This window comes from Ambystoma mexicanum, chromosome 12 (assembly GCF_040938575.1).
Source record: "Ambystoma mexicanum isolate Mex_15411 chromosome 12, UKY_AmexF1_1, whole genome shotgun sequence".
In the NCBI taxonomy this organism is placed as follows: Eukaryota; Metazoa; Chordata; class Amphibia; order Caudata; family Ambystomatidae; genus Ambystoma; species Ambystoma mexicanum.
This window is the reverse complement of record NC_090936.1, coordinates 1103564927-1103581397: the sequence shown is the minus strand read 5'-3', so window position 1 is coordinate 1103581397 and position 16471 is coordinate 1103564927. Positions and strand designations below refer to the sequence as shown.

General features: G+C 43.8%; 1 protein-coding gene across 1 annotated transcript in view; it reads left to right on the top strand.

Moving 5' to 3' along the window:
• The window catches only part of PRKCQ (protein kinase C theta), a 450885-nt gene that overhangs the window by 281425 nt on the left and 152989 nt on the right, over positions 1-16471 (top strand). Inside the window, exons 3-4 of the mRNA XM_069629668.1 lie at positions 1680-1740; positions 8689-8851. Coding sequence (XP_069485769.1) covers positions 1680-1740; positions 8689-8851 — 224 coding nt within the window. The remainder of the gene's footprint in view (positions 1-1679; positions 1741-8688; positions 8852-16471) is intronic.

The following is a 16471-nucleotide window of genomic DNA, read 5'->3' as shown; positions in this document are numbered from 1 at the left end:
AAAAGTCTAATTAAATGAGCCACCCTGTCCCCGATTCACCACTCTGAAACTTTTTTGGGAAGCCATAATCACATTTCAGGTTATAGCTTTGATTCCCAAAGTCGAATTTTTAGGATAGTGGTCTAATTAGATGGATCTGTTCATAAACTGCTCAGTGATAATTGCATAATTTCAGTGACAGTTATGTTTCTGGGGAAATGGAAATTGTTTTATCCTACATGTAAACCTATGGCAATCTCTAATAACGTGCATGATTTTAATTTTAATTAACCTCACATTTCTTTTCTTTAAGAAACGTAACATGTGGTTGAACCATCTGCTCCTTTGTTGATGTGGCCTACAATCAAGTCATTAGCTCCTTTCAAAATTGATAGCCGGCACATGGATCATCTTATGATCTTCGAACAGAGGAAGACCACCCCGCCCCCTGACTCATGTGACACCCTCTGGTGTCTGTCAAATGTCATCTACTCAGGGAGAGAGACCACGAATTTTAGTTAATTCTTGAACAACCATTAGCCAGCCGTTTGTTTGCTCAGTGTTGGCCCAATCACCACCATAAAACTCTTCCAAATCACAGCTCACCCTTTCGTAGTTCTGCAGCAGCTTCAAAGACTTTCCCAGATATTGTGATAAGGGTAGGAGAGATGTGTGCACTGTCTTGGCCTTAACATCTAACAAGGAAAGGTTTTTTTGGGCTCAACACAAGTTTCTGGTGCTCTTAAGAACAGAAATTATTGCCTTTAATCTGTTACCTTATCCATGGTTGTATTGATGTAGAGAACATGTGAGTAAGTGTGTATGTGCGCATGTGTGTGTGTGTGTCTGTATGTGTGTGTGTTTGCTCGTGTGAGTTCATGTGCGTGTATTCGTGCCTGTGTGCGTGTGTGTGTGTGTGCACGCAAGCGCGTTTGTTGTCTTGCTTGGTTCTAATTGAAATACACGTTGATGTAGTTGGTGTGGTGTGAATTGCTGTCCAAAAAGATCAGATTTCCTTTACGATGGTTCAAAGTAAACGGCAAGAGAGTCTTGGACCATTCACATGTATCTGCAGATGTGTAAGCATGCACAGTCGGATGAAGAGAAACAGTGGATGGACACTAACACAATGTTCTAAGATACGGGCAGTTACATATGTATTACATTGTTTTCACCGTAATGGATTATAGTCCAGAATAATGGAATTATGTTATATTATATTATCATGTTATAATATAAGTGTTACTGTTTTACTGCAGTTGCCATGTAATTTATTTTAAAGGTTGAATTGGCACAGACTTGAAACCTTCAGAATCCTTTAAATGCTCAGCATTGAAGATGTGTGCATGATAAATTATACAATTCTAAAGAAGTTTTTAAAGTAAATAATAATGATTCTGTGTATGCACACATATTTCGAATGCAAGTAAACTAATTGCATATTTGCATTGCCTGCCTCCAGAATCTCTGTTTTTGTTGAACAGACTTAGCAATCCTAACATGTCACAGGATATCGCAATCGCCCAATCGAAAACCAGCAATGCACAGTATAGCCATCTTTGATTCTGTCTGTACCGAACAGCAGCACATTTTTTTTAATCACAAGCTACTTGTCTGAAAGATGCTCTTTTTCCGGTAAAGCCTCCAACCTCGTGGTTCTCTCTGATCCTGAGTGTTCTTTTTTTACCCCCAAAAAACAGGTCGAGTTGAAACCTCGAGGAAGAATGTTAATGAACGCAAAATATTTCCTGGAACACCGTGGCAAGTATCTTGTTTCTTACAATATCCTAGACATTTCCGTAAACATATTAATTTGAGCAGGCAGCTTTGCTAATCCCCCCATGCTACACCCTACTATCATTTATTGAGTACATTCTACATACATCTTGTGGTTCCCAAACTTTTCTGGGAAGACTTTTGGGTGAGAAAAGCATGCATGTTGGAACAATGATGTTCCTGCAGAATTGGACAGGTGTTAATAAAGTTCATGCAGAGGAGTGGATTGGGGACTTGCATTCATGCAGAGGAGTGAATTGGGGACTTGCATTCATGCTGAGGAGTGGATTGGGGACTAGCATTCATGCAGAGGAGTGGATTGGGGACTAGCATTCATGCAGAGGAGTGGATTGGGGACTAGTATTCATGCAGAGGAGTGGATTGGGGACTAGTATTCATGCTGATGAGTGGAGTGGGGACTAGCATTCATGCTGAGGAGTGGTTTGTTGACTAGCACTCATGCAGAGGAGTGAATTGGGGACTTGCATTCATGCTGAGGAGTGGATTGGGGACTAGCATTCATGCAGAGGAGTGGATTGGGGACTAGCATCCATGCAGAGGAGTGGATTGGGGACTAGCATTCATGCAGAGGAGTGGATTGGGGACTAGTATTCATGCTGATGAGTGGAGTGGGGACTAGCATTCATGCTGAGGAGTGGTTTGTTGACTAGCACTCATGCAGAGGAGTGAATTGGGGACTTGCATTCATGCTGAGGAGTGGATTGGGGACTAGCATTCATGCAGAGGAGTGGATTGGGGACTAGCATTCATGCAGAGGAGTGGATTGGGGACTAGTATTCATGCTGATGAGTGGAGTGGGGACTAACATTCATGCAGAGGAGTGGATTGTGGACTAGCATTCATGCTGAGGAGTGGATTGGGGACTAGCATTCATGCAGAGGAGTGGATTGGGGACTAGTATTCATGCAGAGGAGTGGATTGTGGACTAGCATTCATGCTGAGGAGTGGATTGGGGACTAGCATTCATGCAGAGGAGTGGATTGGGGACTAGTATTCATGCAGAGGAGTGGATTGGGGACTAGTATTCATGCTGATGAGTGGAGTGGGGACTAGCATTCATGCTGAGGAGTGGTTTGTTGACTAGCACTCATGCAGAGGAGTGAATTGGGGACTTGCATTCATGCTGAGGAGTGGATTGGGGACTAGCATTCATGCAGAGGAGTGGATTGGGGACTAGCATTCATGCAGAGGAGTGGATTGGGGACTAGTATTCATGCTGATGAGTGGAGTGGGGACTAGCATTCATGCTGAGGAGTGGATTGTGGACTAGCATTCATGCAGAGGAGTGGATTGGGGACTAGTATTCATGCTGAGGAGTGGATTGGGGACTAGCATTCATGCAGAGGAGTGGATTGGGGACTAGCATTCATGCTGAGGAGTGGATTGTGGACTAGGACTCATGCAGAGAAGTGGATTGGAGACTAGTATTCATGCAGAGGAGTGGATTGGGGACTTGCATTCATGCTGAGGAGTGGATTAGGGACTAGCATTCATGCTGAGGAGTGGATTGGGGACTAGCACCCATGCAGAGGAGTGTATTGGGGACTAGTTATTCATGCTGGGGAGTGGACTGGGGACTAGCATTCATGATGAGGAGTGGATTGGGGACAATCACTCATGCAGAGGAGTGGATTGAGGACTAGTATTCATTCTTATGAGTGGACTGGGGACTAGCATTCATGCTGAGGAGTGGATTGTGGGCTAGCATTCATGCAGAGGAGTAGATTGGGGACTAGCATTGAGGCCGAGGAGTGGATATTGGACTAGCATTCATGTAGAGGAGTGGATTAGGGGCTACAGTTCAAGTAGAGCAGCGGAATGGGGTCTAAAGTACAAGTAGAGGTGTGGACTGGGGACATGAGGAAATCACTGACTATGGGGCAGATCACATTTATTGCAAGAGACAACAGACAAACTTAAAGCAGAGTATGAGACAAGTCTCTGGATTTAAATGAATAAAGCCTCGGCTCCTTAAAGAGGGGGTTCAATCAATCTTCACCTAAACTTGACTGATCCCCCAACGAGCAGTGGCTTATGATGGCAAAGGATAATTTAACTAGCCCTATAATTCATGTCTGAAGTCAAGAGTAAGTGGGAGTTAATATCGATAACCCCTTTGTGACTCAAGAGCCTCTGTGAATTGGCCTCATTGATATTTTAATTTACACAATCAAATTAGGTTTCTAGGAAATAAAAGCAGAGCCATATCCAGAGGCTATGCTAGGGGGGCTGTGGGGTCTGTAGCCCCGGGACACTTGGTTGTAAACCCCAGATAGAAGCTCAGAGGCTAACACCAAAAGGCTAGCTAGCCCTGAGTCCTGACAATAAGTTAGCCCCAGATCCTATCCAGACCTAGCAACGCCCCTGAGCATAGCTGCTGGCAGAATCAATGAGCTGTCGTGTTAGATTGAGAACAGCTAGTTCTACTTCCCGCTTAGACAGTTTCCCAGGGGAAGTCATGTGATTAACAAAGCAATGTTTATACTGAGAAATAGTCCTGGTTTTTCGACATTGGTTGCTGTTGACCAAATAGGTCGGCCGAAAGTAAATCTACTACAGCCAGGTGAAATACTTTCTGGCAATTGGTGCTGAATTCCGAATGAAACTCATTTTGGACTATGAATAATAATCACACACCATCTCTAAGGGCAATTTACCATCATTGTAATCACACACCATCTACAGACAGGCGCTATAGACGATGGGGAATGTCCACATATTGAGATGAAAAATCAAAGGGCTGATCACACAGCCAATACAATATTATGCACATTTGGGATCATACATTGTGCTACTGAGGAACATCTGCAGAGCGAGAGTCTCCCAATGGGATTCATTGGAAACGACTCCTTTAATGCACCGTGGTTGAAAGGTCTCTAGTATGAAGAAAGAGAATGTGCAGTTGTTTGCACTCACCCTCCCCGCCTTTCTCGGCACATGCCCCATCCTTTTCAGCATCCCTCCCCGCTGACATACATGTCCAAAATATTCAACGCTGACATTTTAGCCTCTAAAACGTTCTCCGCTATCTATTTTTCATCATTTCCCCGCCAGCAACCAACTGATGACACGCATTGCAATTGAAAAGCCACGAATAAAAAGGGGAAGAATTTTTGTAGCTGAGTCAGGGCTTAAAATGGTAGCTTGTTCTGTTCTAGGCCGGCATTGGGGGCATCATGAGATAAAAGGGGGAAAAGGAGAAAAAGGTGAAAAATGGAATGCGAGAATTTGCCCCAAAAAATTAAGATGAGTGAAAAATTCAGATAGCCCAAAAATAAATATTAAGGGAAAGTCTAGAGCAGAGGTTTCAGAATATAGTCAAATCTCTTTGCCCTGAATATTACCTGAATTTTGGATTGCATGGATTTCACTGTGGAGTCACCAGGGGTACCTGTAATTACACCCAACAACTCTCCCGGTGTCCCTGGTACTGCCATTGCTATTCCTGGATTACTGATTGTAGGGTCAGCACCGCTATTGGTGTACAATGGCAGCACCTGGACATGATATGATATGGCATTTGTAACGCGCATACACAAGTGTTTGTAGGTGCAACAACAGAAGGAAGGGGAAACAGAGGGAGGACAGAGACAGGGATCGTACTAGCCAAGTGACATTGAGATCATGCAAGTGCAGGGGAGAGGGGAAAGGGGAGGGGCAGTTCTGTACATGCAATAAAAACAATAACAAGAAGTGCAGCCAGCAGGTGACAGGTGCAAGGGTAAGTGCAGACAGCAGGTGTCCAAAAGTGCCGGTAAGGGGGACTGTAGGGTTACAGATACAGACCCAAGTGCAAGAGTCACTGGGAGGAAGTGCAGGTGTGCAACTGGGAGGGCAGGGACATGGGCCCGAAATCAGAGGGTAGCCAGGAGACCAGTGCAGTATCAGACAGGAAATCAGCAGGCGAGAGGAAGAGAGAAGGCAGAAGCAAAGAGGAAAGTCTTGAGGTGCTTCCGGAACCGGAGATGGTTCTCCTCAAGTTTCAGAGAGGAAGGGAGGCTGTTCCAGAGGGAGGCCTCAGCTGAAGAAAGAGATCTACCACCAACTGATTGCTTGGAGAAGCGACTGACCCTGAGGGAGTTGGAGGTGGACGAGCAAAGAGCTCGAGTAGGAAGGTATGTACGAAGAGAGAGTTGGAGGTATTTAGGACCCAAGCCCCAGAAGGCCTTGTGGACAATGCAGAGGGTCTTGAACATAATCCTTGCAGCCACTGGGAGCCAATGCAGAGATTTCAGTGCTGGAGAGATACAATCCCTGGGCTTGAGGCCAAGGACAAGTCTTGCAGTGCTGTTCTGGATGAGTTGCAGAGGGCTGAGAGTAGAAGCAGACAGATTTAGAAAAAGGATGTTGCAGTAGTCCATCCTAGAGAACCAGAGCTCTAGAGACAGTGAGCCTCTGGGGGAAGGAAAGGAAAGGAAGAATACCTCTGAGGAGATGCAGTTGGTAGTTTGACTTCTTAGAAACGTCAGAGATGTGAGAAGAAAAGGAGAGTGTGGAGTTGAAGATGGACCCCGAGGTTCTTAGCCTCACAGGTGGGAGCAGGAAGAGGGCCAAGGGAGGCCGGCCAGAGAGTGACAGGAAAGGAAGGTGCAGGTGTGTCCATGAGGAGAATCTCTGTCTTACTGGCATTAGGGCAGAGATCGTTGGTTGCACACCACTCCTGGATAGCAGATAAGACAGTCAGAGATGAGAGAAGGAGAAGAGGTGGCAGAGGGGAGCCTGAAAATGAGCTGAGTGTCATCTACATGGCACTGAAAGTTGGGGCAGAGAGCGGCAATGTGGTGGACAAGAGGAGCCAGGTATCGGTTGAACCCCCAGGGAGAGAGGTTAGACCCCTGGGGAACACCACAGGTAGAGAGTGAGATAGAGGAAAGGAAGGACGCAAGTTGGACCTGGTAGGGTCAATCAGAGAGGAACAAGGTCAGCCGGGCCAGGGCCTGATCAGTGATACTCAGATTATCACCTAGACGATTAAGCAGGATGACATGGTTGACCATTGTCAAAGGCAGAAGATAGATTGAGTAAGATGAGGACAGAGGACAGAGGGCAGATTAGAATCAAGGTTAGAGAGCAGGTCTTCACGGATGTTCAGGAGAGCAGTTTCCATGCTTCTGGCTGCTCTGAAGCCAGACTGATGGTCACAGAGACAACCAACAGATTCAGTGTGAAGATTAAGCTGGGAGATGGCCAGCTTTTCCAGGTGTTTGCCCAGGAAAGGCGTGATGGAGATTGGGCGATAGTTAGCTGGGCCACCTGAGACTTTCCATTCACATTTTGAGTATATCTGGCATGTGAGGCTGTAACTGGCTTCTAGACAATAGCTGGTCAAATTAGGCGGCAATACTGGCATATGAAGGCACTGCCCATGGTCTACGTAGTATTCTTCTGGTTGAACCCTAGCATATAATGATGCCACTCTACGAATAGAAAAGCAGCTAATATTTAATAAATAACCAAAATAGTATTTTGCCTGTTTAGTAGGTATGTTATTTTATTATTCTTAAACTTATTTTTCCATAATCTGAGACATCAATACCTATATCAATGTGACCACTCATGTTCACTTGTGTCAGGCAGAAGAGTGGCTGATTAATGTAAACTTATAAAACAAATGAAAAAATAGCAATCCACACTGTATTTTCGACATAGAAGTTAATGTCTTAATTTTACTTATTTTTACCAAACAAGGTTTATGTGCTCATATGTAGAGTTACCAATAGGAAATTACCAGAAGTACAACTGGAAAAGTATAAGAGGTATATACAAAATCTACAAGGATTTGAAAAAACAATTACAGTGATTGAAATGAGGCTTGAAAATAAATTGTTCAAACACAAAACCAGAGAGTTAAACAAAACTTGAAAAATAATTTGTTAAAACCCAGAAAGAGAAGCATTTCTCAAAAATATGAAAAACGGAATCAAAGAAAATATCATATTCAACAAAAAAATATCAGACATTATAAGAAAAAGGGTCTAAACAACAATGGATACAAACAATTACAAGGAATTAGAAACAAAAAATTCTCTGTGATGGACTTAATGTGCCTCATTACGACCCTGGCGCTAATGGGTTAACAGCGCCGTAAAAGGCTGCAGCACCATTAACCCATTAGCGCCTGATTACGAGGTCCCTTTGCGGGACCCAACCTTAACGGCTGGTCTACACCAGCCGTTAAAGTAGGGACACGCAAAGGGACCTTGGTGCTAAGTACGGCACCGCAATTTGCGGTACCGTACTTAGCGCCTTCCCCATTCCCATAGAGCACTATGGGGCGAAAATGGGAATGGGGAAGGGCCATGGTTCAATGGGGAATTACCGCCCGCCAACCTTGGAATGGGGTGGTAATTCCCCATTGAACCATGGCGGACCCGTTACAACACCGGCACCAACCATGGTGCTAATAGTGCCATGGTTTAGCGCCGGTGTTGTAATGAGGGCCAATGTTTTTTATTCACAAAATTCTGCTAAGATTGTCTATTCTCAGAGATTTCTCTAATAATGTAAACTTATACACAAGGATAGAAGCTTAGGTGCTTTTAATGATGGTAGAACATGCATCTCTTCTATATGCACCAGCTTCTCTGCTTACTAAATATTTGTTTATTTATATATTCATTGTATTTGTTGGTAGTGCCCAGACCCGGCGGTATCACAGCACTAAAGTACATGGTTAGGAAAACATTATGATGTTACATGGTATCATAGCAATATGGTGGGTACATTGCGTCAAAGGTCAAGAGTCAGGTACAGAATGGGTGGACAGATTGCAATACGTTACGGATATTTGTTGAACAGTAAGGTTTTTGCTTTCTTACGGAAGAGAACGTAGGCAGGTTCATCTTGGATGTGCTGCTAGCCTGTTATTCTTTGGGCACATTTAATGAGGCTCAACGTGTTTCATTCCGTTAGGCATAACCGAGGAACAGGAAACAGAGATGGAAGGTCTTTACGCGTTGCATGAACGTCGAGGAGCCATGAAGCAAGCCAAGGTCCACGATGTCAAGTGTCACGAGTTCATCGCCACCTTCTTCCCCCAGCCGACATTCTGCTCTGTCTGCCATGAGTTTGTCTGGTATGGAGCCTCGTTATATTTGCAATGTCTCTTCTTTCAGAGCACTTACAAATGCATGAAATGGTGAGAGCCATTAGTAAAATTCATTAGCAAAAATAATATCCATGTAGCAATGCAAGACATTGAGTGGTCCGAGGCTTTAAGTGGGCTGGCTCCCTCTGAGTTCCTGAAACAGCAACGTTAAACAAAAGTAAGGTTCTTATTATCTTACATGGTTGCTGAACTATGGAACTATGTGTCATTGTAAAGTGTGTCCTGTTCTAATGGGGTATTGTGTTGTAGAGTTCAGTGAACAATGAGGAATGTGTGCAGTTTGTGTGTTTCAGTTGTTCCTCCATAAGCTAAATACTGTGGTTATTAAACATTTGGCAACTCAAACTCCACCATAATGTTCATCAACGCAGATTTCTTTCCCACAACACTGCTTCCCCCATGGAATGCAGTGGTGGGTGCACCATTTGGTGCCATAGGGTGAGTTTGTCCTAAGGTGAGTTTGTCATCAGTAGGCAGCAGCATTCTGAATGATTAAAGGCCAAAGTCAACTGGTTCATGTTTTTATAGCAAGGCATGAATACCCCCTCTCTGAATTAGCATGGTTAACTGGCCGCAGCAGGGGAGCCCTTAGCAACATAGGGTGCTATGGGGTGTCTACCACCAAGACATATGCATTAAATGGGGCATTCTATGGTACAGATATTGAGAAAAATGAGATATAAAGCCATGAAATGTACAATTGCTTCTGTATGATAACACATGGAAAACTCAAATAGATGGTAGGTAACCAGCACTACCTGGGAGCTCTTTTCAACATTTTCATGATTCCTGTGTCTTCAAAATATACCACCATCAGCACTGTAAAACAATTACATGATGCTGGACTTGCAATACATGCATGTGGTGCCACTGTAAACCATTTAACGATGCTGCACTTTAATATATGCCAGCAGCATTCCTTACTGTTAATTACTTTGATGATTGTGTGCCCACAATATATGCCAGAGTTCCCTCTTCAAATTACTTTGATGATGTTGTGCCACATTATATGCCAACACTGACACTGCAATTCTCTTCTGTGATGCTGAACTCAGAGTTTATGCCATCCTTCCCACTGTAAATGTACTATACCAGCAGCATGGCAAAATAAATCACTTTGATGATGTTGTGCCCACAATATATGCCATCATTTCCACTGTAAAGAATGTTCAGGGTGCTGTGTACACAATATGCCAGCAGCATTCCAGTTTAAATCTACTTGATGATTGTGTGCCCAAAATATATGCCTACAGTTGCATAGTGGATAACTTTGAAGATGTCATGCCGCAATATATCACTTCCATTATCATGTGCCCATAAAATATGCCAGCTTTCCCACAGTAAATTGTTTTGATATTAATGTTCCCACAATATATGCCAGAATTAACACCGGGAATCACTTCCATGATGCTGTAGGAACCATGTATTTTGGTATTCACACTGAAAATCAATTGGATGCGGTATGCCCACAAAACAAGCCAGGATTCTCAATATAAATCACTTTATTGATATCAATTAACACGACATAGGCTGGGAATGCCATTGTACATCCCTTTGATGAGGCGAGTCGGTGCCCCTCTCCTGCCATGCATGCATCATTCACACACACTTGCACACAAACACACACACACACACTCATCCAGTCACTGTCACACAAAAATACACAGATAGATGCACAGATTCACATACACACATTCACTCACACTAATGAAACGCTCATTCAGTTCAGTTCAAAATGCATATAGCATGACATTCAAAACACACATGCGTGCACTGATATAATATTATTTTATAATTACCTTTACATGCACTTCACTCTTCTCTACAGTCTGGGACTAAGCAGGACAGCAGAAAGAAGTGTGTCAGCGTCACTCATCTAAAGGCTCATGTGGTGAGGCCCGGGTGGGGATTTCAATTTGGTTTCTATGCAACCTGTTACCTGGACTGCAGTGAGCAGTTTGGTGCTTTTGCGCTGAGCATGGTCCTCCTGCGAATGTTGTTTTTTTTTAAAGTTAAAAAGCAAGTGCTAGTCCATATCAAGTGCGAGCCCAGTGTGCAAGGGGATAGACACATTGGCACATGGCGAAACATTCTCCTTTCCACCTTCACCCCGCCCGCAGTTTTCATCTTTTACTAATGTAGACTTGCTTTCAGATCAACTTTAGTTTTGCCCTGAAATGTCAAGAAGGCCTTTTAGCTGCTGTTCTAGAGACCAAACAACAAAAACGTGAAACACAGTGGCTAAGTGCTCCAAATAATTCAGTTTTGAAGTGCTTGTTTTCATATTCGATTGACCTGTTTTTGCACAGTTTGTTACCTGATGCAGGACTGTGGAAGAGTCAATTTCCGCCCTCGAACATCTTCGGTTTGTCAACAAGCAGTACGCATGCACCAAAATTTGATATGCGAGCAATTCGCAAACTCAGCAATTCTTCCAAACATATTTCTAGATCTGTGTGCCATCTGCAGGTGGCAGGTTGGAATTGCAACAACAACCTGTGCGCTGACGGTTACACACGAGTCTATGTAGATTAAGTCAGCCTTGCATTAGAGCCATTGACCTGGTGGTCACACACATCTCTGCAGTCGTAGCATTTTACTCCACTCATTATATCGGCCAGACTGATTATTTACCCTTCTCGCCAAATAAATATTATTTAGTGACTCTATCTCTACCCCAACCCACCATTTTTTCATCACTCTAAAAGCACTGAAGTGTGTATTTGTAACAAAAGCTACGAAATGTTCCATTTTATGAAAAAAGCCTTTCATCCTTCTAACATTGATTAATTGGCTGCCATTGTATTGGGAAAAAGTAACAATTATTATTAAAGTGCCTAGAATCAAGATGAAAGCAGCACGTTGTGGTATAAAAATGTGATATTATTATTGTAAACTCAGAAAATGATCTACAGCGTATTTTGAGACAGGCATGTTATCAAGAGAGACAAAGGGCCTCATTAGGTTGCCGGTCTGAAAACAAGGGTGCCGGTAAACTCACTGGCACCCTTGTGTCCGGACCTGCAAACTACATGTCTGCCTGCCGCAGCCGCTGTGCCTGACAGGTCTGACCGTGCCAGGTGCTGCATCCTTGGTAGGCAGACTCCTCATGGGAGCACCGGCACCGTTAACAATGGTGCTGGTTCTATGGGAATGGGCTCTTACATTTTACCGGCACCTGACTTCCCGGAACGCCGGAGTTATAATCTCCAGGTGGCACCTGGAAGTCAGGCTCCAGTAAAATATTACGAGTACGGCAGCAATTCGCCAGTAACACCGGCAGGGTTACCGCCGGACTCGTAATGAGGCCCACAGGCTCAAAGGTGATTGTTTTAAAAACGTTTTTTTTATAAGCTTCCTGGGTTTGTGTAATGCCAGACTGGCCCTAACTCTAAAGGGATGGTTCTCTTAATTGATGTTTCTAATGGCCATTGCTCTCTGATAGATCAAAATTAAAAAGCAGTCCGTGTCTAAACCTATGCTTGCCCTCACTCTTTACATAAATGTGATAGGAAGTTTTTTAAAAAGGAAAATAGTGGTTCAACAGAAAATTGATTTCAGCTGGTCTTCGCACCAGATTTAATTTGGTCAGTGTCACAAAAATGAGTTCAATAAAAAAGGGCTGTTCGTAAGACCTTCTCCACAGAGCCCGGTAGTGGTTTCAAATACCTTCAGTATCTTTGGTTTCCTTGGGGGTCCCTTGCCCAAGCTTCAACTTGTTCAAGTTCCAAACAACACAAAATATATATATATAATACAGTTCCTTTTGGAAGCTTTTCAGCCCTTCCCAAGCGTCAATCCTTTCAACACTAAAACAATAAGTCTCCAATTTGGTTGGGCCTCCCAGCGTTCCCTTCCTCAAGCTAAGGTCCCTTCCAGCTTTCAAACACAAAGTCAGTTTTTATCAGTATGCATTTCGCTTACTTTGATAGGCATCTCAGGGTTCCCTTCCCCAAGCTCAGGCCCCTTCTAGCTTCCAAAACACATGTTCAGCTTGTCAGGATATACCTTTTCCTTATATACAGTTTCTCTCATAAACAATCCTTTCATGGGGTAGAATTATAGGCTTTTGAAAATGCCAGGCTCTTTGCTCTTCCTAAGCATGACCACTCTGATCCTTTGCCTCTCCCTTTATTTCTTAAACTTGCTTTCCTTTGTACTTTTTACCTTCAGATGCTTCCTGCACCACTTTCCTCTGTCTGTATTGCTTTCACTTTGTCATGCAAACTTGTACTGTCTTTTCCTTTCTCTCTGTTGTGCCTCTTGCACGCTCCACTCCTTCTGTTGTGCACACTTGCACTTGTCCTTTTCCTATCATGCCTCTTGCACACTTCTTTCATTCCTTCGTGCATACCTGCACTTGTTCCCTTCTTTCCGGGTTGCTCGCACCCTTCTCTTACTCTGGAATTCACTTTTACTTCTGCACCGCTAATGTGCCTTTTTCCTCCTTCTGTGCAACCAGCGCTCCTTCTCCTTCGTTCTTCTTTCCTTGCTCCTTCTTTCTTACTTTCTGTTTCTTATACTGTCCTTCTAGCTTTCCATTCCATGCCGCTTTTCAAATATTGCTTTTCTCCCTTTCCTGCTCCAGCCACCCGAATGCTCCCGTGTTTCTCTCTCACTCATGTGAAACTCACTGGGGTAGTGTATCACTGGCCAGCGGTCTCTCCTGGATGCTTTAGGTCGAGGTCAGGGTCTCACCACCTGCCACTCAGGCACCCTTGGTCCCAGCACATGGCCCAAGGAATTGAGCAATTGCGCAGACACCACCAGCAAGTGACCGGCTGCCTCACTCTGGCTCTCTGGAGACTCAGCTACTTAGCCACGCTGCAGTCACTCACAAACACCGGGCCAGCATCACAACATGTAATTCTCCTCCAGATCCTTCTTTCTGCAGCTCCCAGTTTCTTGGCTTTTCTGGTCGGTATGCCTCCCCAAATCGCTCATTCACATGTGCAAGACCAGACCTTTTATAGTGGCAACAGCAGTGAAGGGGAGTCAGGTGTGAATGGCCATTAATAAATGCCTGACTCTGCCTGACTCTATTAATGGGACAACTTGAGTCTTTCTATGGTAGGTTTCCCTTACTTCCCCCATGTTATTCCCATGGGTACTGCTCTTAGTTGCCTTCTCCTCGTCTCAGTATTTGTTGAAAATGGGGAGGGTGAGTCAAGGCAAGATACGATGTGACGTTTATAGGCAATATTATTACAAGGTGATTGGTAAAGTATAGGGTGGATGCCCTGGCACTGTGCATAAAAGGTGATTGTTTTTGTATTTCACTCCCCATGTTACACACCTGAAAATGCAAGCATGTATCTGTATAACACTTCCCATGATCCAAACTAGGGAAAGACAAAGAAGTGTTGGAATTATGGAATGTTTTTGTCTTACCTTGCTTTCCCTTTTCCGGGGTTTGTTCTGGTGAATAGAGGGCCCGGTACCTTTCGAACACCAGGCATCCATGAATCCTTCCTCAGGAAGAGACAAAAGAAAAAATCAGGCCCCTGCGAGTTTTTCTCAGCAATCTTTATTAGATGTAGTTACAAGATGTGCTCCGGAAAAGCACTAAGCACATTTTGCCTTCGACCTGTTTATATATGCTTTTTTGGATGATGCAACATCCTTATGCAAACGACTACTTTGGTTAGATTATGCTTTGATAGGTCTTCTTAGCCAGAGGAAAAAAATCACTTTACTCCGATGGGATGGCTTATATGATGCTCACCAAGCCCACATTAGCGTAGTTGGCATACACTATTTTCTCTGACTCACAAGGCTGATAAGCTTATTTTTAAACTTGGCTGGACACATTAGGACAGTTCTCAACTCCTGCCAAGAACCCCCTTATCTGATTCTTGAGGACCTGCCAAGTGAGTTAATATCTTATACTGTGGAAAAATGGATTTCCTCTATTATATGGACCCAATTAATACAACTGGTCTCTCAAAATAGTCTACAGAAAGCACATTGTGCCCTTCTCATTATGAATCTTGTCTGTTTTTCCTGCCATGTTCCAATTTTAGTTAACAAACCCAATTATCTCACTGTGAGATGCTGCCAAAGACTATCTCTAACGTACCAGTCTCTGTTACTTGTCTGCATGAGTCATGGGTTTTCCATACCTGCCATAAATATGGACACCATTTTGTGCTTGAGGCATCCATTTTGAATTATATTTTGCCTATCATTGTATTCATTTCTTCAGCGAGCTATTATTTATTTATTTCAGCATTTCTCACTTTGTATCCCTTATTCATGATATATCTGTATACACTCATGTTATTTGTGTGATATTTAAAGCATCATTCAATTCCTGTGTCATTCTAGCCCAATCTGTGGAGTGCCATGTGCACCTTTCACCTTAAAAGGCACTATAATCCTGGTCTCTCAAATTTGGCAAGGGTTCTGTTCCCAGATTGCATTGTATGATATTCATATTGCATCGATGGGCCTCACCCCCACTATACAGGTCTCTCAGCTTTAGCAGGGGTTCTGTTCCCAAATTGCATTGTATGATATTCAGATTGCCTTGATAGGCCTCTCTCCCGCTATACGGGTCTCTCAAACTTGGCAGGGTTCTGTTCCCAAATTGTATTGTATGATATTCAGACTGCATTAATAGGCCTCTCTCCCATTATACAGGTCTCTCAAATTTAGCAGGGATTCTGTTCCCAAATTGCATTGTATGATATTCAGATTGCATTAATAGGCCTCTCACCCACCATACAGGTCTCTCAAATTTAGCAGGGGTTCTGTTCCCAAATTGCATTTTATGATATTCAGATTACATTGATGGGCCTCTCTCCCACTATACAGGTCTCTCAAATTTAGCAGTGGTTCTGTTCCTAAATTACATTGGCCTTCATTACAACACCGGCAGTAACCAATGGCGCTATTAGCACCATGGTTGCTGCTGGTATTGTAACGAGTCCGCCATGGTGCAATGGGGAATTACCACCCCATTCCAAGGTTTGCGGGGCGGTAATTCCCCATGCACCATTGGCCTTTCCCCATTCCCATTTTTGCCCCATAGGGCTCAAAGGGAATGGGGAAGGCGTTAATTAAGGTACAGCAAATTGTGGTACCGTAATTACCTTCAAGGTCCCTTTGCGGGTCCCTACTTTAACGGCTGGTCCAGACCAGCCGTTAAGGTCGGGAGCCGCAAAGGGACCTCGTAATTAGGCACTAATGGGTTAACGGTGGCGCAGCTTTTTACGGCGCCGTTAACCCCTTAGTGCCAGGGTCGTAATGAGGCCCATTGTATGATATTCAGATTGCATTGATAGGCCTCTCTCCCGCTATACAGGTCTCTCAAACATGGCAGGGGTTCTGTTCCCAAATTGAATTGTATGATATTCAGACTGCATTAATAGGCCTCTCTCCCACTATACAGGTCTCTCAAATATAGCAGGTGTTATGGTCCCAAATTGCATTGTATGATATTCAAATTGCATTAATAGGCCTCTCTCCCACTATACAGGTTTCTCAGGTTTAGCAGGGGTTCTGTTCCCAAATTGCATTGTATGATATTCAGATTGCATTGATAGGCCTCTCTCCCGCTGTATGGGTCTCTCAAACTTGGCAGGG